The 24288-nt window shown below is 43.1% G+C and overlaps 2 protein-coding genes across 5 annotated transcripts; one reads left to right on the forward strand and one right to left on the reverse strand.

Moving 5' to 3' along the window:
* Nucleotides 1–2322: 2322 nt before the first annotated feature.
* On the reverse strand, nt 2323–13567 carry LOC306951565 (P2R1A-PPP2R2A-interacting phosphatase regulator 1; the record flags this gene model as incomplete). The annotated part of the gene is made up of 10 exons (XM_079542088.1): nt 13416–13567; nt 11772–11850; nt 8440–8496; nt 6148–6191; nt 6014–6068; nt 5501–5593; nt 4887–4975; nt 4218–4282; nt 3516–3612; nt 2323–2482 (listed from the first exon to the last, which is right to left on the reverse strand). The coding sequence occupies exons 1-10, from the start codon at nt 13529–13531 to the stop codon at nt 2323–2325; spliced, it is 855 nt and encodes a 284-aa protein (XP_079398214.1). The 5' UTR covers nt 13532–13567.
* Nucleotides 13568–15791: 2224 nt separating this feature from the next.
* PABIR2 (PABIR family member 2) lies at nt 15792–23771 on the forward strand (the record flags this gene model as incomplete). Of its 4 annotated transcripts, none has more annotated exons than XM_079541709.1 (10): nt 15792–15907; nt 16122–16200; nt 17447–17503; nt 17880–17923; nt 18002–18056; nt 18283–18384; nt 19606–19670; nt 20217–20281; nt 22473–22569; nt 23621–23771. In XM_079541709.1, the coding sequence occupies 10 exons, from the start codon at nt 15792–15794 to the stop codon at nt 23769–23771; spliced, it is 831 nt and encodes a 276-aa protein (XP_079397835.1). The 4 variants fall into 4 exon arrangements, with proteins under 4 accessions (XP_079397835.1, XP_079397836.1, XP_079397837.1 ...); XM_079541710.1 differs by having other exon boundaries at nt 20220–20281; XM_079541711.1 differs by lacking the exon at nt 17447–17503.
* Nucleotides 23772–24288: the final 517 nt, after the last annotated feature.

A 24288-nucleotide genomic window follows, 5' to 3' on the forward strand; every position in this document is an offset into this window, starting at 1 on the left:
CTGACAACACACAGAAGACCCAAGCAAATTAATCTGGCTGAGGCACTGGCTCATTTTTCCTGGCATTTGTGTCACTCTCCCACCATGATGTATCTATTCCTCTGCTAAATGCAGGAAGAGCTCATTCCAAAAATACAATCCCCTGAGCACTGAGCATGGGCACGGTTATCAACGTTCCCTGGGCAACTGGGAAGGTAAACCACAAAGATTACTTTTTGGAAATGGTTTTATTCTTCAGTTTTCCAAGAGTTGTGCTGCAGATTTTAGAGCCAACTTCAATGCTAAACAAACAAGGGTGGAAATGTGAGACAATAGATACTCTGAGTTAGAAAGAAAAACATTTAATCGCAGATTAAAAGAGTAATGCAGTTACCTTTCTAACACAGCACAGAAACAGAAAACCATGTATTTTTTTCTATTTATTGGCACTTATTTGAAAAGCATAAATATCCAACAGAAAAAAAGACAAGTTGACTTACACACAGTCACGGAACCCCCCACCAATGCATCTTTCTTGTAACATTGGAACAGACACCCGGGGGCCCATTCTTAAGAAGAAAGTAAGCTGAAAAAGTCAGTCTTGCCCTCACCACAGAAGAGTGAGCGCACAGCAACTCTTTGGCACGTCATCTGAAATTGCAAAACAGAACTATGCCATACGAGATGGCAAGGAGACATTACATACAAGTTCATCCACCAGCCACGGGGCAAAGGACAGTCTGAATAATAACAGAAAAAGAATCTGCAGGCAGGAAGTTGGCTACTGCAGTAATTTGAAAGGAATTAAATCAGAAGTGAACCTTACTGATATACCTTGCTTGAAAAGTGTAAAGCTATTAAATAGGTTCTATGTTTTTCCTACAATAAGGTAACGAGTTGTTGGTCCTAAAGTCACTGGGCAGTAAGTCATCCGTTTCTACTTCTGATGGCTGCTGTCCAAAGCTCCATCCATGTGAATATTTTGCAGCAGAATTCAAGATGGGCTTCTCTCCTACTTGAGGATCTTTCCAATCTTCTCATTAGAAAGATTTAGCATCCAAAAAACAAAGCATTTTGCTATGCTATTGACCTCTCCGGAGAGAAGGCTTACAACCACAAAGGGGGATCCAGCTGGGGAAGTTCAATTCCATAGCAGGAATCAACCACCAACATGAAGTTGCCACAGGAATGCTTGGCACAGTTCTCTATGCTGGTTTACAAATTTTTCCTCTTGTCTGGGGGATTTCAGAGTTGAAATCGTGTTGCCTCAACCCAGTGACTTTTCCAATGAAGTACAAGAACCCTGAAACACAGCGCATCACCAACCTCTACACTTCCAACCAGCACCCGAAGCTTATGGCAGCAGAAAAGCCCTGGTGCTGTTATTCAAGGCAGTAACATCAAGAGATCAAATTCTGAGGTGATCTGATCACCTCAACCTGCATAAAAGCATTCATTGTCCCTCTTTGTTTTCATCCATCCAAAGTCACACTCAAGGACAAATGCTGTTTGTTAAAATAATGCACTTTTGGAGTACTAAATACTAAAACCTCACAACTTAATGTTTTGTGCTAAACATGATAACTATTTTTCCCAATGAAAAGATTAATGGAGCTTCTAACACTCTAATACATCATGTAAATGAAGAAAAAAAACCACAAAAACCCAGAAGGTTCCACATTAACTTTGGGTTTAGTCACAACAGCAGTCCTGATCATGAGTAAAATCCAAGACACACATCTAAGGTGACAATACACCAGCTTGTTCTTTTGGAATCTAATTAGAACAACGGAATTCAGTAAAGTCCATCCCAACAGAATACAGGGATCAATTATCCCCCCCTCCCCAACACTCTCTCTTTCGTAGCAGAGCAACAGCAAAACAACCTAACGCACACTGAGGGAATAAAAACAAATCAGTAAGCTGCTTCATTGGTTTAAGACTGAGGACAAATGTGAATTATGTCACTACACAAAGCACCACTTCATATTAGCAAGGACGCTGCCTCTTGTCTGCTGGAGAGCCAAGGCTTCCGCATGCATACAGTATTTGTAACTTACACCAACAGGAATAAATCCATAGGAAATCAACAGCTTGGATACTGATGTCAGCATCAAATATGTTTGCAATTCAAATGCTTACTGTATTTCAGTAAATGTCATACAAATCACTAGAAACGTGAATTCCTCCTCAAGGAACCATTCTGGCAGTTTTCTGGGAATAATGACATTTCTGGAAGTTCCTATGAGGAACAGAATCACATAAAAGACTCAGTTACACGCAACAGGAAGCCTTATTGATATCCAGTCTGTTTCTTGGTATCCATTAGCAGACATTTGCTTCTCAATCGATAGGTAACTTAGCTGTAAGATCTACTGGTAAAAATGGAGATCTGGAGTCAGAAAGCGACACTGGAGAGCCGGTGCTGGTGCCAGCTTCAGCTGGTGAGTCACAGGAAGAGCCTGCACTGCTCCTGTTGTCATCAAGGGCGCGCGCCGACAAACTGAAAACACAGCGGCATCAAGAGATGAGAAATGAAGCCCTGCAGTTTCCCTTAAAAGTTCCAAATATCGGCATCTACTCACAATAAGCCCATTTCAAGAACAACACACCCCTGCAGGAATGGTAAACCTCACGTTTGAAATACACCTGTCACAATACCTCTTGCCATCTCTTTCAAACAGACATCTGCCCCTTTCTCTTCACCCAAAGTAGTTCACTCATTTACCAGTGCTGCAAGCTTTACTCCCATCTCTTACAAGGTCCTCACGTATCCAGATGCTCTTTAGTGCATATCCCACAGCATGCGAAGCACTGTTCCATCACCAGTGACAACAACAAAATGTTTTTTAAGAGTTACCATCTCCTAAAATAAGCAAATAAAACCCATACTGCTGTGCCTGCTATGAACAGGACATGCAAAAAAGCTGTTGTCTTCAAATACACCTATTTCACTATCACCATTGCAACGGGCTCAAAGCTTGTGCACACCTGTGCACTTTAGATGACCCCATAAACAATCTCACCTTGGTATCTGTCCTGGCATACCCTAGGTATTACTACGCCCTCCCAACCAAAATACTAAATCCCCTTGCTATTTCATGTGGCTATTTTTCAATTAGTGCTTTTATCTCCTCCTAGCAGGGATGGTTGGGGTGGTCCGATATGACTAAGAACAGAGGGAGAAAACAGAACAAACAAACAAACCCCCTCCCCCCCAAAATATTAACATTCATATTTAATTACAATTTGCAACTGGATTTCAGAAGTTGCAAGCCATAAGGAATCTTTCCCTAAAGATTTTCAACTCCTATGTACCTGAAGCATGTTAACAGACAAAGACTGTCTATCTGTTCTAGAAATTCTAAAGTTGAAGTGAATGGTAATGTCTGTTTGCTACGACACCTTCAAGGCTTCAGAAACACAGGATGCTTGCTCTAATTCAAAAGGAATATAACTCCAAGTGTGAGCATTGCTAGATGAAAAGGAGACTTGTAGTGCCTGTGGTGCAGCCTGCACAACAAAATGGCAATTACCATCCGCCAAGGTCTGGCTGCTGCAAAGCTTCAAAGGAAAGCATGTTGGTGGAGCCTTGGAATAACCTTTTCGGATGATCTTCCATTTCAGTTACACCTTTAGTAAGAGAAAGGGTGATACAAATTACTACTCGCTTAAACCAACATCTGCAGAGCAAAAAACAGAAGTTCAAACTTAGAAAGTAACACTCCATAAGCTGCAGTACTAAAAACAGAAGTTTGAAGCTGAAATTTTAAAGGCTATTTCTTAGATAGCTTTTAGCCTAAGCAGCAAGAGAGTTTAAATTATGGACTGAGACATAGTTATCAGCTATTTGTATGTCAGAAGAAAATGTTTTCATTTAATTCAGCTCAATCAATTCACCGACTTCTACCAGCCAAGCAAAGAAGCTGAGAAAAAGTAAAGCTGTTTTCCCTCTTGTAATTAATGCAAATGAAGTTCAGGATTAATTATCATTAAACTTATCACTAAACAACTACAGCAATGCAGACACATTGGGTCAGAAGCAGCTTTACTGAACGGTACGCACTCATTTATTGCTTCATCACCACAAACAGTCCTATTTGTTTAGTAATCTGTAACACCCTTTACTTCCAGTCACTCTGCATCAGCCAGTGGAACAGAATTACAAAGAGCTACATATGAATGATGGTAAAAGTAACCATTCTGCCTGCTGTCCCAGCCAAAAACAAATACTGTACCTTTTCTTTTTATTGGCCCAAGAACACTCGGTCGAATGCAGTTAATTGGACTCTGGCTTCTCCTGCTAAAAGAAGACAGATGCTATACTGATAGCACCATTACCAAGGGAAGTTTGAAAACATGTAAAGAATTGAAAGATTTTCAGATAAAGTGGAATACAGTAAGAAAATAGGCATTAAAACAGCCTCTCCAAAATAGTTTTCTGACATTTTATTTGCATGTATTTAGAAGACAGACCAGGGAACGCAGTCCTCCACAGAAAAAGTTAGGTCTCACTGTCTCACAAGTGGAGCAGTCTGAAAGCTCAGGCAGGCACTTTGCTTAAGTGTTATGGCCCAACGAAACCTAATGGTTTTCTGCCTACAGCACTCAGAACAAAACAGAACCCATAACAAATCCTAAATCCACTGTTTTTTTCCCCTTAAAATTCAGTCAGTTACAAAAAGAGCAAGACAGACATGATATTGCAAAGACAGATGCTGAAACGTAGCCCGCTTCCCTGCTGTTATAAGGATTTCAACAGCCATTTTAAGACACTGTAAAATCTGATGTTCAGATCACATTATAAGAAATATACTTCAACTACTGACAGAACATTTTGCTATTTCAAAAGCTGTGTGTGAATAAGCTGTGCCAGTTTCCTATTGCTGATATGATCTGGAACTTACCTTGAAAATCGCCTTGTGGGACTTGGGCTGGGACTTGGAGGTAATCCACTGCTGCTCACCAGACTTTGCAAAGATGGTGAGAAGCATTGCTGAGAGCAGAAGTTTGTGTTATTTACACTTAGTATCACAGAGAGTAGAAACCAATCCTTATGCAGGCAAATCAGCAACCCATTCCACATTTAAAGCAACCCACCTAGCTGGCTATACTGAGCGATTTGGTTACTGAGAAAGGAACTGAAGTTGGACAGACTCCACTTTCATGCAGAATGCATGCAAGCTGACAAGCATTTAGTCCATCTCAGGCTGGTTAAACACACTAGTTAATAAAATAAGAACGTGTGCCTCCTCCTCTTGTTTTAAATTGAAAGCAAATTCAATTTATTTACCACAGACTAGAGGTGGAACACTCCACAGAAACTCTCATCTACAAGGCATACAGCTGCTAGCTGGGAGTTTCAGTTTGAGTCTTAGGAGGGTTGGGTTTTCTGGTTTGCTCTAGTTTTTGATTTGCAGCTGATGTAAAAGGAGCAGGTGGCTTGCTCTCTTGCTACTAACGGGATCAAATTTAGTTAGCACTGCTCAGGACAAAGCTTTTATTACCATGTTTTGCTCACCTTCCCTATTCCTCTGGTAGGTGAAGGAGCTGGAGAGACTGGGACAAAGTCTACTTGCTTTGGAGATGATGATTTTTCAAAATCATTGTTACTCTGTAAACAGTGCATACAGTTAATCTTGTGAGCAAGTATCTTCACATGAGAAGGGCTGTTTTGTGTAGAGCTGAGCATGGTTCAAAAGTTACCAGGCTTCATCCTTGTGAACTTTTTTCTTAGGCAACTATCTATAAAACAAGCCTTAAGCATTACTTGTTAAGTATTAGAACACGGAGGAAAATTTGGACATGCAGACATCCATGCAGTTTTCCTTTGACATTCCAGCCCAAGGAACCCACAGATATCCTTGAGCAGCTGATAACTGCGTGCCTTACTAGTGTGAAAAACTGCTGGTCAAAAGCAGCGCTACATTAACCACCTTAACTGTGCTTAAACTACACAAAAAGAGTTGATGCAAGTTTCTGTAGTGTCCTGATACTGATAGCAGGAATACAAATTAAAGCACAAATGCATTACCAGGCTCAAGCTCTCCTCCCATGACTGGCTCATCTGCATTGCTACTTGCACTTCTCTATAAAGAAGAAAAGAAACGTATTGCCCTAGGCCCATAGAAGACTGGATTAAGTAAGCTAGCTTCCCTTAACGCTTACCTTTCATGTACTGTTTCTCTGTTCATCAAGTTCATTCCTTCTTCCTAAAAAATAGATGAAAAATTAAAACAAAAAAAAAAAAAAAAAAAAAAAGCTTTGCTACAGAAAACCAGGAAAACTGATTTTATTTTACTTCTGTATAGAGATTTTATTCAACTTAGTTAAGTAACAATTACCTCAGGCTCTCACAAGACAAAGAGCAGAGGGAGAAAAAAGGAAAGAAACACGTCAACAGGGACCATCAAGAAGTTGGGAGCTGGCTGTTTTTCACACTGTTTTTTTTAATTCATTTTCACTCTATCAAAAAAGCACTTCAAATGCAGAACAATGCCAACCAGAAATCCTACACACGCTGGAGTATCTTTATGTGCTCTTGCAGAATCTACTTCTTAAAGTAGAAACATGTTTAAGGACACAACTGGATTGATAGAATAAGAAATAGTCCTTATTCTATGTATCCAACCAGACTGCATCTCACTGCTATACAGCACATGCTGTACATTTGGGATTTGCTGTTTTCTTCTAAAACATTCATACAGTATTACTAAAACAGATCAGAGATGAGGTATTAAACATTAACATGACTCAATCCCCTCTTAGGTACGTGTGCATCCTTCCTTACAAACAAACACTAAAACCAAACAAACACTACACAGTCAATGGAGTGCAGGAGTAAATTCCCCAGTTCAGACCACTTCAAGAATAAAAGCTGAACTAAATACATTCACAACGTTCATCATATGGAGGGAGAGCCCTACTAACACAGTTGGTTGTGTGCTTTGCTGGGATTTGAAAGAGATGAGAAGTGGAGCACGTTGTTCCCGTGCGCCGGGAAGCACAGAGCACTTCAACTGTGAATTCAACCACCAAGGACAAGTTAGGAAATGTCAGCACTCAAATTTATGGAGTAACATTGAATACAGAAATATCTGAACTCAAAACAATTTGAGCGATCAACCTTTCTTTCATGTAATAAATAGAGCAGAGAAACCACAGACATTCATCTCCTTGTGCTCATCATATTCGTGTATTTCTCCTAAGCTTTTCTATACTGATAAAAACAGCTTTAAAACTGATCTGAGTGTTTCAGCATCTTTTGAAGCCAGTACACTGTTTACATAGTAAACAAAAGCAGTTGTCTTCTTCAGTGTTATTAATGCACTCACATTAAATACCTGAGTGGGATGCAGAAGCACCTCACATCACTTCAAACAACAAACCCTGAAAGTGCTGCCTGAAACTTTTGTTTTTACGAAGTCAGAGAAGCAGCACATCCATTGCAAACTTGAAAGTTCAGAGCAAAATTAAGCACTTTCAAGCTAATTTTGTAAGCACTTGACTGCCAAGAAGTCAATCTCAGAATCACAGAATGGCTTGGGTTGGAAGGGACGTCAAGGATCATGAGGCTCCAACCCCCCACCACACGCAGGGCCACCAATGTCCACATTTAACACCAGCCCAGGCTGCCCAGGGCCCCATCCGACCTGGCCTTGAACACCTCCAGGGATGGGGCACCCACAGCCTCTCCGGGCAGTAAAGAACCTCCCCCTTAACATCCAACCTAAACCTCCTTCAGCTTAGAACCATTTCCCCTCGTCCTGCCAAGGACAATATTTAAAATGGAGGAGCCACAAGAGTTCAAGTTTGCTAGTTTTAAAACGTGCATCTTCAGCCTGAGCCGTGCAGTGGGCAGCAGCGTTAGTTAAACCTGCCCAGTTATCTGCCACCCTCCCTCCTCCTCCATGCTCCAACGCCCTTCCCCTCACGCTCTAACTGCACAACCAGTGATCTGGATGAGAATCTTATGCAGATTAAAAGCAGCCCAGCCAGGAGAGTCTGAACTTTTTTTCTTTTTTTGCCAGATTGCTTCCTTACCCAGTTGTTTTTCCGGCTGCAGTGAATGCTGTGCCAACACAAGTTGTCATTAGCCTGAAGTGTTTATGCTGGCCTGACTGCCAAAAAAACTCAGTGAAACTTTATTGGAAGGGTTTACATTACAGGTTTCCTTCCTAAAGTGTCAATTCTAAGACTCTTCACCTTTTTCAATTCAAGTCTTCTCACTGTAACACGTATTTGTCTTTTCACAGAGTTTGGGACACTGCACACGAGACATAATCTCTACTTTTGAACATACCTTGAAGCAATAGAGCACTGCAGACTCTGAACTGATTCGTAGCAAAATCTGAAGTCATTTGAAAGACAATGCACATTAAACACACGCCAAATGAAGCACAAAAACAACCCAGCCACCTACAAATAATTTCATATTTAGAGATTAGAACCTATTCTTACCTGTTTGATTTGATGAAGACGGCTGCTAGGAATACGGATAGGAGATGATGGCACAAACTGCAGAACAAAGCAATACATGGCTGAAACACACTTAAAAACCACAGGAGAGGGAGGGGGAAGGTACAGAAATGCAACTCTGTAACACTACTCTAAACTCAAACAATAGGCACCAAGGGTTCTGTTTGTTTGAACAGCATTTGTAGCACTCTCAGTATATACAAACCCCACCAAGCACTCCCAAAAACACCATCACAGGCATTTCCACATCATACTGCTGTGTGCTCACAGGTAAAGTTTCACTGGTGCCACTCTGGCAGACAGCACGACCAAAATAAGCAGTCAGCTGCCCCTTCCATTTCTGTCCCTGCACTGCCCTCTTTCTTCTGCCAACACAAGCATCCGTGGGGCCTCACAGCAAACCAGCAAAAAAGGGAAAAACCAACCCAGGGAAAGCTGTAGCTGAAACAGTGGCTAAACATTTAACCACAGCCTGAAGTGCTTTGCCTTAAAAGAAAAAAACAGTAGGAAAGAAAACCACAGCATTTATTCACTAGATGCCACTGATGTGTTCTGAAAGGAATTGCACAGATCCTGAGCACAGCTGATCCCTAGGCAATACATGTATTTACCAGAAATGGCATAGCAGCCCCTGCTGATGTCATTATGAAAGAGTCTGAGACTTGGAAAAGTTCATACAGCAAGAAAAGCTCCTAGAATTCAGCTGAGCAACTGGGACAAGCAGCCTAACAGCCCGGAGATGGGGCCAGGACGTGCACTTCTGTTAGCTAAGCACTCTGACAGCTCCCACTGCTCTCATTAGAGTTAACACAACACTTTAGAAAAATTACTTCTTTCCCATTCAGCTTAACACAACGTGAAATGTTAACTGAACTTAGCATTTATCTGCTGAAATAAACTGACAGCTTCAGTCATTTACTGAACGCTGTAACCATCTTTATTACAGCTTAAGCTGCAATAAAACCTAGATTAATTTTTCTAAACACTTAAAAAGTGTTTTGAAGTACATTTTATCACCTAGATACTATGAAATTAAATGTATCAGGACAGATGTCAATCTAGCATCTTAGAATATTCTAAGGCCAAAAAAAACTACACTTATTTTGCTCTAGCATGAACACCAGGAGAAGTTGCTTAGGGTCCTTAATGCTGAAGGTTAATTATGTTCCAGAAACTGTTTAGCTGCAGCTGATCCTGGCTTAGGGCAACAGGAGGAAAGGATAATCTCTAAGTTCATTTCCAATTTCATTCCCCTTCCCATTTCCCATGCTCAACAGAACCAGAAACCAGCCCATCATACAAAGAGACGAGGCACCAATCTAGCTGCTGATAAAGCACCTGATTTTTAGCACAAGTTTCAGCTGGATTTTGTCAGCATCTGGTCAGCAAAGAGTGAAGAATAAATACAAGCCCAAAAAAATGACTAATATGAGGCCACAGGGACATTTCCTCGTGGGGTCAGTGTTGAATTCAAGTCTCTGATGCACGCCTTGTGGAGTCTGAAGGGAAGGTCTTGGAAGGAAGCAGTCTCTTAGAGCTCCAAATGCAATGTAAGCATGGAGGAAGAGCTCTTTGTACAAGAAAATGAACAGCAGGTTTAAGAAGATGAGACAAGAGACTGAAGAAAAAAGAGACATAAACTGCAAAGTATTACTGAAAATTCCTTTGTTAGCTCTAAATCAATTTTTGTCCTTAAGCACCACGTCTGTCTTTCCTAAAAAGTTTCCATCCTTAGTAGAAGAGTAAACCTGCTTTTCACTTCTGGGACAGCTGTAAGAACCAGCCCAGCAGTGCACCAGCTCCTGCTTCTCAGCAAGTTACAGGCAACCTCCCCAAGTTAGAATTCTCTTTTTTTTCCCCCCAACAATTGAGGAACTTCAAGAAGAGAACCTAACAAACTGAGCTTTACCTTCAGTTTGTTTCCCCTTTACTCTGACCATAAGAATAAATAAGTTTCCTCTAAGCTGCAGCCCTAGAAAGTACATGAAAAAAGAGACACTCATTTAATAATTTGTTACCATAATAGTCTATCAGGACTTATTTCTCAATGATCTTTCTACAACTTTACATTAAGTATCCTGAATCTGTTACAGACACAAGTCTTTGCTTGCGTAGCTGTCTGTCCTGGTTTTAAAACAGAATGTTAGCAGAGGGACATCAGCCAAGGGAATATGAGAGTCCATTCTTCAGCCTCTAGCATGGAGCTAGCAGATTACTTCTAAAGCATTGCCAAAAGGCAGCTAAGAAGTAACAGGGTAACTGCAATCAGCTCTACAGGAGACTACAACACTGCCAAAGAAACCAAACAGGGAAATCCACACATGGGAATGCACCAAAGGCCATTATGGTAGCATCACTGGGTTACTGTGGTTTTTCCCCACACTTAATGGGAAATTGTTGCTACCCCCCTCCTACCTGAACATCAGCTTTTCCAAAACTTTAATATTGACTGCAGCTAAGCGTTATCTTACATACATCTGTTTTTCCTAAGGCTGTTCTAGGGGAAAAGTTGTGTGGAGCTGGCAAAACTCCTTGTTGTTGGAGGAAGCAACTGCCAACATACCCCAGCCCTTCTGATAAGGACAAGCAAACCAATACAGGCAACCTGTGCAGGTGTTCTCAGTCAGCCACAATCACACCCTCCTACAGCTTAATAGCTTACAAATTCAGACTTTTGGGAACTGTAGAAAGAAGAGCATGATAAAAATCAAAATGTTTCCAAGAGGTAGAATTCTTCATTTGGAGGGTCTCAAGCTCTGTGTTCCATCAGCCAGTCCTATCTCGTTACATCAGCTGTGGATCTCAGCAGTATGTTCTGACTTTAATAGAAAAAGAACTTAAAACTGGAACATGACTGCACTTGTTTTTTAAGCATCAGAAATTATGAGCACATCTATACAACCAGCTTCCTCCGCTATCCTACTCTGAAAACATCTGCTTGCATTTCCATAACCAAGTTGTGGATCCCCCATCCCTGGAGGCATTCAAGGCCAGGCTGGATGTTGGGAGCCTGGTATGGTGGATGGCGACCCTGCACACAGCAGGGGGCTTGAAACTAGATGATCTCTGAGGTCCTTTTCAACCCAGCAGTCTATGATTTTATGAAGTTACTATCACAGTGAAACATAAATACTTTCCAAGGCCAACCAGCCTACAGAGAGCATTTCACTACAGCTACAGCACACTAATGTCAGAGCAGAGCCCTGTTTCTGAGAACGCGGTTAGTTTCAGAGATCACAAGCTCCTTTCCTTCTTGACTTCAGTTTGCACACTCTGCTTTGGGCCTGACGTGGGTGCTCTGATCGTGTCCTTACCAGGCTGTGGCGATTCATAACCGTGGTGCTGTTCCTGCGGGTTCGCAGAACGCTGCCCTGGAACACCTGTGAGTTATCACTGTGAAAAGAAACATCTGTCAAATGCGAAAGCCACTGCCTTCCCATCAACAAGCACCTCTTGCAATGAGCTCAGTTTCAAATGCTATAACAGTTATCATTTCAAGGTGAAGCACAACCAAGCCCCAGTTACTTCTATTAACTGATTTATCTCATTGAGCCTAAAAATAACTAGAAAATTACAACAGACCCTTTCTGTGGGAATTCATTATGTTTGGAAAGGCTTACAGGCATCATTCGACAGAACAAATTTGTAATAGCATATAACCAGAAACCAGCTTCAGTGGCAGCAGAACATAACAGTGCAGAACCTCAGTAACTCTCATCACGAGGAACACTTCTTTTTCAGCAGAGGTTAAATTAAGCACACTGCAAGAACAGTTTAAAAACCCCTGAGACTTTTGGCTGCAGTGATGCCTTTAGTCAGGAAGCAACACATCAATTTAAATGATGCAGGATTAAGTATTTGACATAAGCACAGCTCCTTTTCCAACACAATCCTCTTTCTATTGATTCCTAAACTAAGTTTCTCCGGCCATCGCTAGTATTGCCAACAGCAATTAATTAGTACTTAATGATACTAAAGGAATTCAGTTTTTGCAGAAACTTTGAGCCACGTGGATTGAGTCCAACAATCAGTGCTTACCGGAAAGAAGTAGGGGGGTGGAAAGATTGATTTGGCACGAAAACAAAAATCAAAAGTAGAGCGAAAGGTAAACTCTGTGCTCTAGGAAATGCCACCTGGAGAAATTCTTACCAAATCTGGAACCAGGGAAATGGGGCTGGTAGGCAGCCACGGAGCACAGCAGCAGCCCAGGAGCTGAGCTTTGTTCCAGTTTGCTCAACAAAGCCATTCTGGGAAAAAGTGACGTTTCTTGCCAAGAGCCGCAATCTCGCAAGAAGAGTTTTCTGCTGGAAAATTCCTAGCAGGCAAACCACTGCAACCACCTGCAATTAGCTCCGTGGGGTTTCAGTGCCATTTGCATAAACACCTCACCGAGCGGATGCAGTTCCAAGGCGGGAGCTCTGGCTTACCTTTCTGTCTGCCCAGATCTTGAATTAAACGGTTTGTTTACAGTGTGGTGAGGAGATTTTAGGGTTTGTCGGTGTTTTTTTTTTTTTTTTAATTTAAGACGTGTCCCTGAGGAGCAGCCATCACTCACAGCGCTCCGGTCCTGCTCAGTGCAGGAACAGCTGCTTCCTTACAGTTACACAAACCAATCACGTTCTGCTTGCTTAACCTCGGCCCACGGTCGGCCAGGCAAGCACTGACGCTTTCTGAGTCGCAGCGTACACTCAGTCGTTTCGGTATGAGGTTTACGAGGTCTCTTCATCGCCAAAGAACGGCACTTGGAGACAAAACTGAACACCAGAACACAGAACCGCAGAGCGGTCTGGGTGGGAAGGATCCCGAAGATGATCCGGAGTTGGCATCAGCCAAAGCAACGCACGGGACAGCGGACACCGCTTGGCGCTGAGCTGCGGCTGCCGTACCGCCGAGTCCCGCGCAGCGGCGTCACCGCAGCGCTGGGCTGAGCCCGCAGCCCGCAGCCCGGCCGCGCTCACCTGAGCCCGTGGATGAGGGGGGCGCTGTTGGATCTCCTCAGCCCGCCGCCGTCGCTCGGGGCCGCGGCGCTCCCCGGCGGCAGCTCCAGGTCCAGCTCCATTTTCTCCTGAGCCATCGCGGCGGCTGCGGCTCCTCCCGCTCCACCGCGACGCCCATTCAGTGCCACCGCCCGCCGCGACTCCTCGTGCCGCGGCCGCCCCTACAGGCCCCGCGGGCGAACGGGACCCGGCGAGGGGGGCGGCCCAAGTAGTTTCCCATGCCGGCGGCAGCCCGAGGGCCGGCCCCTTCACACAGCCGCTCTCGCCACGCTCCGCGATACCGGCGTCGCCACTACGGAGGGAGGAGCGCCTCAGACCGGACGCCCCCCCCCCCCTCCTCCCCCAGCACACCCAGCGCGCATGCGCCGCTGGATGCCCGCTCGGCGCCGTGACGGCAGTGCGCATGCGCAACATCACCTCCCTCGAGAGCTCGGGGCTCCGATTCTGTGTCCTCACTTATCTTAATTACCTTATACTGCTTTATCAGCGGCCGCGTTTGTTTGGCGGCGTATTACAGAGTCACCGGGGTTGGGAGGGACGTCAAGGTGTCATCGAGTCCAGCCTCCCTGCTAAACCGGGTAACGTATTGATGGCAGCGGAGTCCGTGCTGTGGGCTTTCATCTGCCTGCACAGCTGGCGGAGTTACGGACAGCTCTGCTTAGCACTGGGTGCTCCAGGTGCTCCTTGTGATTGTTAGCTCTGCTGTCTTCCTTCATGAAAGATTTTACGCTTTTCAAATGCTGTGGCAAAGCAGCCTGCAGAGAACAGTCGGGGATGGAAGGAAGAGCCAGTGATGTGCTGGGCAAAACAGCAGTAATTGGCTTCTTTAATTCTTGTACCTCGTTGCTCTTGGGGTGCAGTGGGGATTCCTTGTCATTTCACAGAAAAGCGTCATTAGTAGCTATGAAATATCATGAAGAGTGGCTCGAGGTTGTAAAGCGTTTTCTTTCTGCTCTAAGACACTGCAGGGGGTTTGGTGTCTGGGTTTTTTGGTGTAAGGGCATATTGAAAAGGCTTGAAAATACTTAGAGCGGTGTAACATGGGGCCCTGGTAAGTCATCTCAGATCCATAATAGGCACAAGTGCTTCTGTAGTGTCAGAATAATGCAAGAAATGTAGATGTCAGAGAAACAGCCCCTTGGAAATACCTGTAGACGTGGAGCAGCTGCCAAAACTGGCAGCAAACTCCAGAAGCAGTTCAGTTATCTACAGTCATACACATTTGGCCTATTGAAAGGAACAGAATTTACGCAGCCATATTTCCTCTTACATTTGAAATGGTGAAGAATTCCAAGTCTTTCATCCTTATTTTTTCTGTACACGGCAGCTTTGAAAAGTAGTAGGTATTTCCCAGGCACAAATGGAAACCTGAAATCAAGTGCCGGTAAAAAGGCCCTTAAACCCCACACGTAAGAGACAAATGCGTCTGTTGAAATTGCTATTACAGAAAAGCATTTGAACAATAAATCAATCAGCAAGCACAAATGTGAATGCTTTGATTGCTTGGAACGGATGGAGAAAATTGAGTCCCAGACTGAAATACTGCCAAGAACTGGAATCACAGGGGTCATAATGAACTTTACACTGGATTTTTGAATGTAGTACAGAGGCTCGTATTCACATAAAACATTGAAAAAGCTTCATTTGTTAGCAGCAAAACAGAACTTCGGGCAGACAAGAAAAAGTACCGGAAAGAACTGCAGGATTTACATCACAGAAAGAGAGAATCTAAACCCGAGCAGGGCCTCACGGAACGCTCCGAGCCACCCGCCACTGGACTCGAACCCGCGGCTCTCACACGGCGCGCACTGCGCTATTTCAAACAGACTCCCCGCCCCGCCGGCCAATCAGCGCGCGCTCTCCTTCCGGAGGCTCTCGGGAGTCCGTCCGCGGCCGGCGCTGAGCTTCGGGTTCGACGCGCCTCCCGCGGGCATGCGCGCAGCGGCACGCGATGGCAGGACGCGTGCGCACTGCAAGGCGGTTCCAGGTCTCCGCCCCGTCTCCCACGCGTGCGCGCTGGGCGACGACAGAGGGCTCTGAGGCTGCGGGGGGCGTCCGGCCTGAGGCGCTCGCTCCGTCCGCAGCGGCGGGACCGGCGTCGCGGAGCGCGGGCGGCGGCGGGAGCGGCTGCGGGAACGGGCCGGCCTTCGGGCCGCCCCCGGCATGGGGCGCTGCTGGGGCCGCCCCCCTCGCCGGGCCCGGCGCGCCCCCGGGCCCTGCCCGCGGCGCCGCCCGCGGGGCCTGTAGGGGCGGCCGCGGCACGAGGAGCCGCGGCGGGCGGCGGCGGTGAATGGGCGTCGCGGCGGAGCGGGAGGAGCCGGAGCCGCAGCCGCCGCGATGGCTCAGGAGAAAATGGAGCTGGACCTGGAGCTGCCGCCGGGGAGCGCCGCGGCCCCGAGCGACGGCGGCGGGCTGAGGAGATCCAACAGCGCCCCCCTCATCCACGGGCTCAGGTGAGCGCGGCCGGGCTGCGGGGCGCGCGGTCCGTCCGGCGGCTGCGGCGCTGCTCCGCCCGCGGCTCTCGGAGAGACGCGCTGCGTGACCTCAGCGAAGCGCCGCTCCCGATGCGCTCCGAGGGCTGCTCTCAGTGCGCTGCGGCGGAGTGCTGCCCGGCTGAAGTAAAACACGCCTCAGCAAACCTGTTCTCTGTTTTCCTTTTCCCTCCAGTGATAGCTCCCAGGTTTTTCAGCCTTATGTGCTGCGAACTCGCAGGAACAGCACGACAGTTACCAGCCGGCACAGCATGGTAAGGAATCCCAGGCATGCTGTTTACCGCTAACGAGGAGGGGGTGGGATGGAGAACCGAAGCTGAACTCAATTTGTACTTGCACTAAGCGTCACGGCAAGCTTCCAGACTGAGAAGGAAACGATTTCTGAAGCTCGGAGTAGTTTCTGATTAAGTACAATCTTAAAATTAATTCCAACGTGGGATGGAAGAGTTAACTGCTATTGTAACTGGAAGTGTTTAATGGCTGTCTGATTACTCACAAGGAATTCACAGAGCTTCATTCACCTGTTTGCTTTTGGTTTTGTCTTTTTTAGTTTGTCAGGGCCACTTGTTCTTTTGCAAAGCCTGATCAGACAGTAGGGATTTGTATGAAGAAGCGTATTTTATATGCTGGGCAACGTTTTGCCCTCTGTTATATGGGCCTGTTTTTGCACAGTACTGAACTTCTCAAAAACGTGGCATTTCTTTTCTCTCCTGTTCCTTGTTGTCAGCTCTGGACCTCTGTGCTCTCTTCCCTAACGTTTTTCTTTCTTATCTGAGGATATTGAAGATTAAGGTTTGTTTTTCTCAAAACCTGTGGTCCTTCAAGAGTGTAGTTTTAATAGATACGTATTCATATATATTTATTGTTACTGTCATGTGATTCTGATCAGGATAAAAATGAGATGGAGTTTTAGTTCAAAGTCTTCCATTGCAAATTTTCCTTTAAAAAAAAAAAAAAAAAAAAAAAAAGCTTTCAAGATTTTGGAACTTGGATCAGTCACAATAAGCAGGACATCCAGATTGAGAACTGGTGGCCTGCTTGGATGTGGCAGCAGCATCCAGAGGGAGTAAATGCACAATAAACTTTGCAATTGCAGAAGTAAAGTTTTGTGAAATACTGTTCAAGACAGAGATAAAACACTGTAGAAGTCAGCTGGTTGTGTAAGTTAGTACAGGATCTGTCTTATTAAGCTGGCCAGGAGGGAATTAGGTAACATTCTCGGCTTTGTTTCTAATGCCTGTCCTGTCTAAATGGCACACAGAGCTATTTGTGCACTTGAGGTACGAAGCAGCACCTGCGTGCAGCTCTGCCACTCACTGAAAGACAGAATAAATTTGTAAGCAGTAAAACTAGTCCTTTCTCTGGAAGGTCAGTGTTTTCTTTTTGCAACATTATTGAGTCATCTGCATGTATAATTCAGCGGGAATTAGCTGATGCTGAATAAGGCGTATGCAGGCTGTTGATGTGTGCTTTAATTGTTGTGGCTGTCACTTTTTTCAGTTGCTGTCATCATCTCCTATTCGTATTCCTAGTAGTCGACTTCATCAGATCAGAAGGGTAAGTGCAGTTTTCAAACTGTATATTAATAACAGAATGAGAAACGTTTATGTGATATTAAAGTACTTATCTGTCAGGAGTCTTTCCTACTGAGTTTTTTTGAGAGCTAGAAAAAAACAGAGCTAAAAAGGATTTGATTTTGATGCAGAGGCATTATTGTGAGGAGTATTACTGTCACGTTTAAGTTACCTTGCATTTTTGGTGCTGTTTCATTAAGGAGAAATGTTGAAGTAGGCTTGTGGCAGTCCTCTTTCTGCTGTGCTCCTGCTGTCCGTATTTCAATTCTAAGAGCAAATTCTTGAATCGTGAGCGTAATGCCGAGTACTTATGTTGAATCAAATGTTATGGGAAAACTTAGAATGTTTATCTCCTGCAGGAGGAAGGAGTGGATTTAATGAACAGAGAAACAGCGCATGAAAGGTGAGTGTTATTGAAACAAGATGATAAAACAGTCCCTTGTTCTCTTTGTATCTACTGATGGGATCTTTTGTATCCTAGGGAAGTGCAAACAGCAATGCAGATAAGCCAATCATGGGAGGAGAGCTTGAGCCTGGTAATCTCTTTGTAGATGTTTTGTATTTAATTCTACTTCTATGCTCAACTGGTGAATTTAAGGGAAAGAGAGGAGTAACTGTGGAAATAATTTGAGATAAACTTAAGTTCATCCGTTTTAGTTCTTTTACTCACTTGGCCTGGTTACTTTCCATCAGGAGGTTGTGGCTTGGGTTCTGAAGTAATGCTTTTTGCCAATGTTAAGTTTGAAACCTTTGTATTTTCAGAGTGACAATGACTTGGACAAGTCTGAGAAATCTTCCTCCCCAAAGAGAATTGACTTCATTCCAGTTTCGCCTGCACCCTCGCCTACAAGAGGAATAGGAAAGGTAAGATAAGTGAGACACCAAACAGAAAACACATTTTAGAATCTAGCTAAACTGTGAAACTTCACAAATTGTGAAGCTCACAAAGCAATGGCAGAACCCAATGGGAATCCATGTTTTACTGGTTTCTGAGAATCGGGTGTTTATCCTACAGCCTGCAGTTGAAGCAGTGTGTGACTTCCTTCACGTTTTCTTTTCCGTAATGTTTGGGTGAGTTAGAGTTCTGATTCTAAGGGAGCTGAACAAGATCACTGTGGTAATGATTGTGATCCCCAACTGTGTAATTGGGGCGTGCTGGGAAGAAGAACCAAAATCTGAATACATTGTATGTGGAGAGGAAGAGACTAGGGGCTGCACATCTGTATGGTGAGGAGAATCAGTGTATGCCCATCAGTTATGGAAAGGAAGGCATAAACTCAGCTGTCAAGAAGTGTTGAGCATTGAGCATGTCAAATTTGCACTGAGAACTGATGGCAAATGCTGGAGAAGGAGAAAGGCAGATGTTGGATGAACTACTTTTTCTTTTCAGTAGGAACGGGGAAACTGAAATGTAGCAAAGAAAAACTGGCAACTGTGTTGTTTAAATGTGGGCTGCTTGACCTTGTTTCCACCCTCTTGTGGTTCTGCTTTTGTAGTGCTGCTGTTTCATTGAAAGTCAGTTCCTAATGTGACACCACTACAGGACGCTGGCACTATGCCTTTGGAATTGGAGCTGCATAGCAGTAGTAGACTTTACAAACGTTTTTGTGCTTGATTATGGGCATTTGTGGGCTAAAATCAAATTAGCTTGCAGGATCACATTGCTAAATGCACTGTTCTACTCAAGCATATTGTGTTAAATTTTTGGATCAGAGGTATTTTCAGTAAAAACAGCTTGTTTAACAAATGTCTGAGAAGTCCCGAGTGCCGTACTGCTACCTCTGAATGTGAGGGGAAGAACAGAAACAACAGTTTTATTTAGAAATGGTGTCTATTTCAATTTTGGACTTCATGTGTGTGGGTTTTTTTTGATTTTTACATTGATCTGAGCAGTATTTTGTTAGCCATTATATCTTTGTAAGTTAAGTTTTAATTCCTCCAAGTTCGTGTTTGATTACTGATCTGTCACTAAGTTTTCTCTAACTAGAGATATGATGGGGGGAAGACACTTAGCTATTTAAATGGCAATTCTGAATCATCTTAAAATGACTTCTTCTGCAGCAATGTTTTTCACCATCATTGCAAATGTTTGTGAGCAGCAATGGATTACCTCCCAGTCCTATTCCCAGTCCAACAAGGCGATTCTCCAAGTAAGTAACTTCTGAAGCAGCAGGTAGACATTGGCTTAAATCCCAAGGTAAGCACAAGGATTAGTTAAAGCTGATGCCAAAGCATTAAGAGAGACTTCATTTTTAAAATAGCTGAAGTGTTGCCACATAAAAGTGCTCTGCAGGTTTGGCCTTTACCAATGATAGCTTCACGTGGATGATCTTAAAAGAATCAGTGTTAAATTTAAACCAGACGTGGTACCTTGCAGGGAGATTCCTGGGTACTTCATGTTAACTTTACTAATGAGGTAGCATACCCATTTTGTATACATATTATACTGAATCTAGAAATGGATTGAAGTGAGTATGTGATGCACTGAGGGCAAAGAAGACTCTGGAAAGTGTATATGGTAGATAATCCAGTCTAATAGGCAGCACTTCTTTGTTTACATATTCAGATTTCCTGAGCATTCTAGTTCAGCTTTAAAGAGTGTTTGATACGATATGTTTGTGTTGATTTCATGCAAGGTATGGTGGTGTTCAAACTTGCAGCCCTTTACAGCCTGACTGTCAGTATTCTCTCTGTAGCAGGAGGAGTCAAAGTCCAATCAACTGCATCAGGCCCAGTGTTCTCGGCCCCATTAAAAGGAAAGGTATGTGCCTTTGTGTTTGAAATGCTGCAGTGTGGATGCCATTTTGCAGCAAGATGCATTTTTCTCTTCTTTGTTGTCCTGTAAATATAATGCACTTGTTTCCAAGGTGATCTGGAATTTGCTGATTGTAATTTCCAAACTGAAGGTAAGGCAACTAGTCTAAAGCACAAGAATGAAAATCATTAAAGCAGCTGCTGCATGAAAGAGGCCAGTTATTCTTCAAACTACATATGTATGAATGTTTGCAAGCCCCGGCATTCCTCAGAGTACCACTGTGCAGTGCACACCCCTCAGATCATCCTAGGAATGTTGCTTATCATTCAATATCTTCTAAACTTAGTGCTGAATGTTTGTTTTCACTGTGAAAGTTCAGAAGGTGAGTGTTTGAGAATGGGAGAGAAGTGGAACCAACTGATATTCTTCTGAAGGAGGAAAACTGCATTCTTTCTTGGAAGTATTCTGTATTAAAGATTTTCAAATTACATCCTAGAACAATTATCTGTAGTGGAGCTGTAAGATTAGAATGTGGAAATGTGTGTCTGCAGCTATATTTATCCTTTCTGGATGTGTGTATATATGTATATATTAGACACTAACTGCACCAAAAGCATTCAATTTTTTAAGACTTACAGTTACAATTTAGCATTCAAAACAAGTTGCTGTTTTGTTGTTTTTCAAGGCTGATTGCTTGTCCTGTCAGGTAGTGTCGTGCAATTCGTATTAGATGGACAGAGAGCACCAAGATAGTATGACATCAGCAAGAAAACTTCCACTGGCTATTAAGTTATATGGATTTTAGAACCATTAGAAGTTGAATGAGAGTGTATCAGGTTCATTGACAAACAGGTAACAGATATTCACGCTCCAGTGTTTTACTTGAAATGTTTTACAACAGACTGTACCTAAGTGTAATAAAAAAAATAAACACAAGGGCAGGCTTTGCTCACCTTATCCATGTGTTCTGATGGAGCACCTTTTACAAACAGGAGATGCAAGCTTTCCAATATCAAGGAATTTTTGGGGTGTTACCTAATATTAAACTATCTAATCAATTGGAATGAATTTAGTGTCTTTTCCTAAATGCATCATGTATTTGAGAGCAATTCACTGCTGTAGGGAGCACTGGCAGACCAGGCATAGCAGTGCAGCACTGACTTTGTGAACTTTTAAGCAGTATGCAAACTGGTGGTTTGGGTTTTCTGTGCTCATCAACTATTTTACATCTGTTAATTTGCCCATTCTGCTTCATAGAAGCTGTCATTCCTCCCTGAAGGAGGGGTCTGTATGCTCGTGTGCTAGAGGAAATAAGAAACTGGGGGTGTCGTCGTGCTTATAAAATGAGTGGTAGTGTGATTCTCTTGATAACATGTCCACTGTTTTACTGTCATACTGCACCATAACTGCAGATGGGGAAAAGGAGAAACAAGTTACTCCCATTTCTTATGTTTGGATAGTCAAGCTAAAAAATTAAAACGTATTGCAGCTGAGAGGGTTTTCTTTGAAGCTTGTTGTTGGGAAGTTCGTGGTATTTGCAAATGTCCACTGTGCAGGAGCTGTTAATGAGCTAGACCGTTCTCAGGGCAGACTACACTGAACAGATTATATCAGTTCTGCCTGTCGTGTTTGATATTCCAGTGTCAGTAGATGAGTACAGGTACAGAGATAGTCTGATCTGTGATGAGTAACTGGAAATGCAAACTCATGCTGATTTTTTTTCTGTTCAGCTTTTAGTTAGAAGTGTACCTTCATGCCCAAGTTTGTTTTACTCGGAAGGGTGAAACTGTGTACCAAGCTGGAATTTCTATTTCCATCAGCACTAAGTTTTAATCACTGGATTTTGACATATGCCAGTTGCCTTATCTCAACTGCTTGCTTAAAATTAAGTCACAGTAATCAGTTTGCTTTAGGTTGCTCTAATTGTATTCTAAAGTACCAAGTGCCTGTTTTGATGTCTTTCAGATCACTGTAGCCTCTCAGATACAGCTGAAGCATTAGTTAACTTAAGGAATAGGCTGGATGATTAAACAGTGGCTAGAATAAAATTAATTTCTTATCCAAGTACTTGAGGGCTTATCATATTACAAATGCAAGCTTGCTGTATTGTGGGACAGGCCTCTCTTACATTAGGCAAATATTAAATGGACATTCCAGAGACTCAAGTGAGTTTGATTATTTGCACTGTTTTCTTTAGGTGAAATGGAAACTGAAAGTCAGCCAAAGAGACTTTTTCAAGGAACAACCAACATGCTTTCTCCAGATGTTACACATCTGACGGATCTCAGTTCATGGTAAAATATTGTGTGCCATGAAATACCAAACTTGGGAATGCACATTTATTGCAAGATCTCTGCTTTTCAGAAAAAAAAGGATATTTTGTACGTGGTTTGCATATCTGCATTACTGGGAGCTCTTGCTGTGATTTGCAGTGTGGTAACATTCCTGTCTGTCTAATCAATTCCTTGTGGGCAGACAGCAGCCTGGATTTTACATATCCAAACTGTCATTCTGAATGTATTCGTTAGAAATCTCAGCTCCTAAGTAAAGTTACTTCATCTGGAAGCTGCTTTGTCATTCCAGTACGTTGTAGGCTATGGTCACAGTATCCACATCACTTAACTGAGTACTTAGAAAATGTGTGTGTGAATAATTGCAGTCACAGTTCATGTTGCAATCTTCAAGACATTTAGCTTTAATTGTCTGTCTGCTTTGTGTATTATGGTCATAAAAAGCTGATTCTTTTTTGTGTCAAAAGTCAGACAGTGAGTATTAAATCAACTGTGTGTTACTGTAATTTCAAGTTTACCTATAGAACTGGAATACCACAGATATTTTGTACGTTTTCATTCCAGCTGAATTCCAAAAGCATCTTTCTGCACGCTGTCTGTAATCGTGTATCAAGACTTCAAAATTCAAAGTGATTCCTTACTTAAGGAGAAATGCATTTCAAAATGTCTCTTTGATCAGCATAACATTAAAATATATGCTAGCTAATTAATGACACATCAGCTGCATTGCTGTTGAGGTTCTTAGTATTCCTTTTCTATAACTTTTTATGTTCTTGTCCTGTAGTTCTCCCTACAACTGATTAAAATCAGGGTTGTAATTTATTATGCATGTTTCAAAAAAACACAGTTCTGCTCCTTGTTCCCTTAAGGAGCATGAATGTATCCATAACATGCTACAGAAACCAAGGAGTCTTCAGGGCTGCCAGTCTCCAAGTAAAGGCTGAGTGGTAGTATATGCCTCCTACATGCCTTCCTCTGAAGGAGAAAATACATTAGCTGTGCACATGAAGCCGTGGTGCCTGTGTTACTAAATAACCACTTCCTCTTTCCCCAGCCTGTCTTCAGATATTCTTGATGGGAGTAGCAGCAGCGTTGGCTCTTCCTCTGATTCACTGACTAAAGGCAGCATAACCACGGAGTCGCCAGTTACATGCTCAAACTCATGCTCTTCATTCATTTTGATGGATGATCTCTCACCTAAGTGACTTAATCGGTTCTGAGTCAGTGTTTGGCCGTGCTGTTCCCTTGCTGTACAGAGAAATGAACTCTGATCCTTGAACCATTAATATGAGGATTGTTAAATGGAAGATTAGTGTAACTGTAATCCTTGGAAACTTTCCAGTGATTTTGATTTATCCATTTAATGGACATTGTAGACCATATTAATGTCTGGTTTTGCTGATTTTATTTTTTAAACAAGATGTCTGCTCAGATTATACTAACTTCTTGCTTTTGAGAACTTGCATACACTTTTTGATTCTGAGAGAGGTATCTACCTATTAGTGTTGCAATATTGAGAAAAATACTTCTATCGTTATCGTGGTCGCTGTGTCTAGGGAAATAATTTGGTTCTGAAGGATTTGAAAATACTAATTTATTTTCTGGCTCTTCAACCAGTGAGTAAAACTATTTTCCTGCCTTTTTTTTTTTTTTTAAATTCAGGCACTAGCCTCAAGTTCTTTGCAGAAGGGAGAAGAAAGATGTAAACGCTGCTAGTAATTT

Source organism: Tetrao urogallus (assembly GCF_951394365.1).
Source record: "Tetrao urogallus genome assembly, chromosome: 13".
Classification (NCBI taxonomy): Eukaryota; Metazoa; Chordata; class Aves; order Galliformes; family Phasianidae; genus Tetrao; species Tetrao urogallus.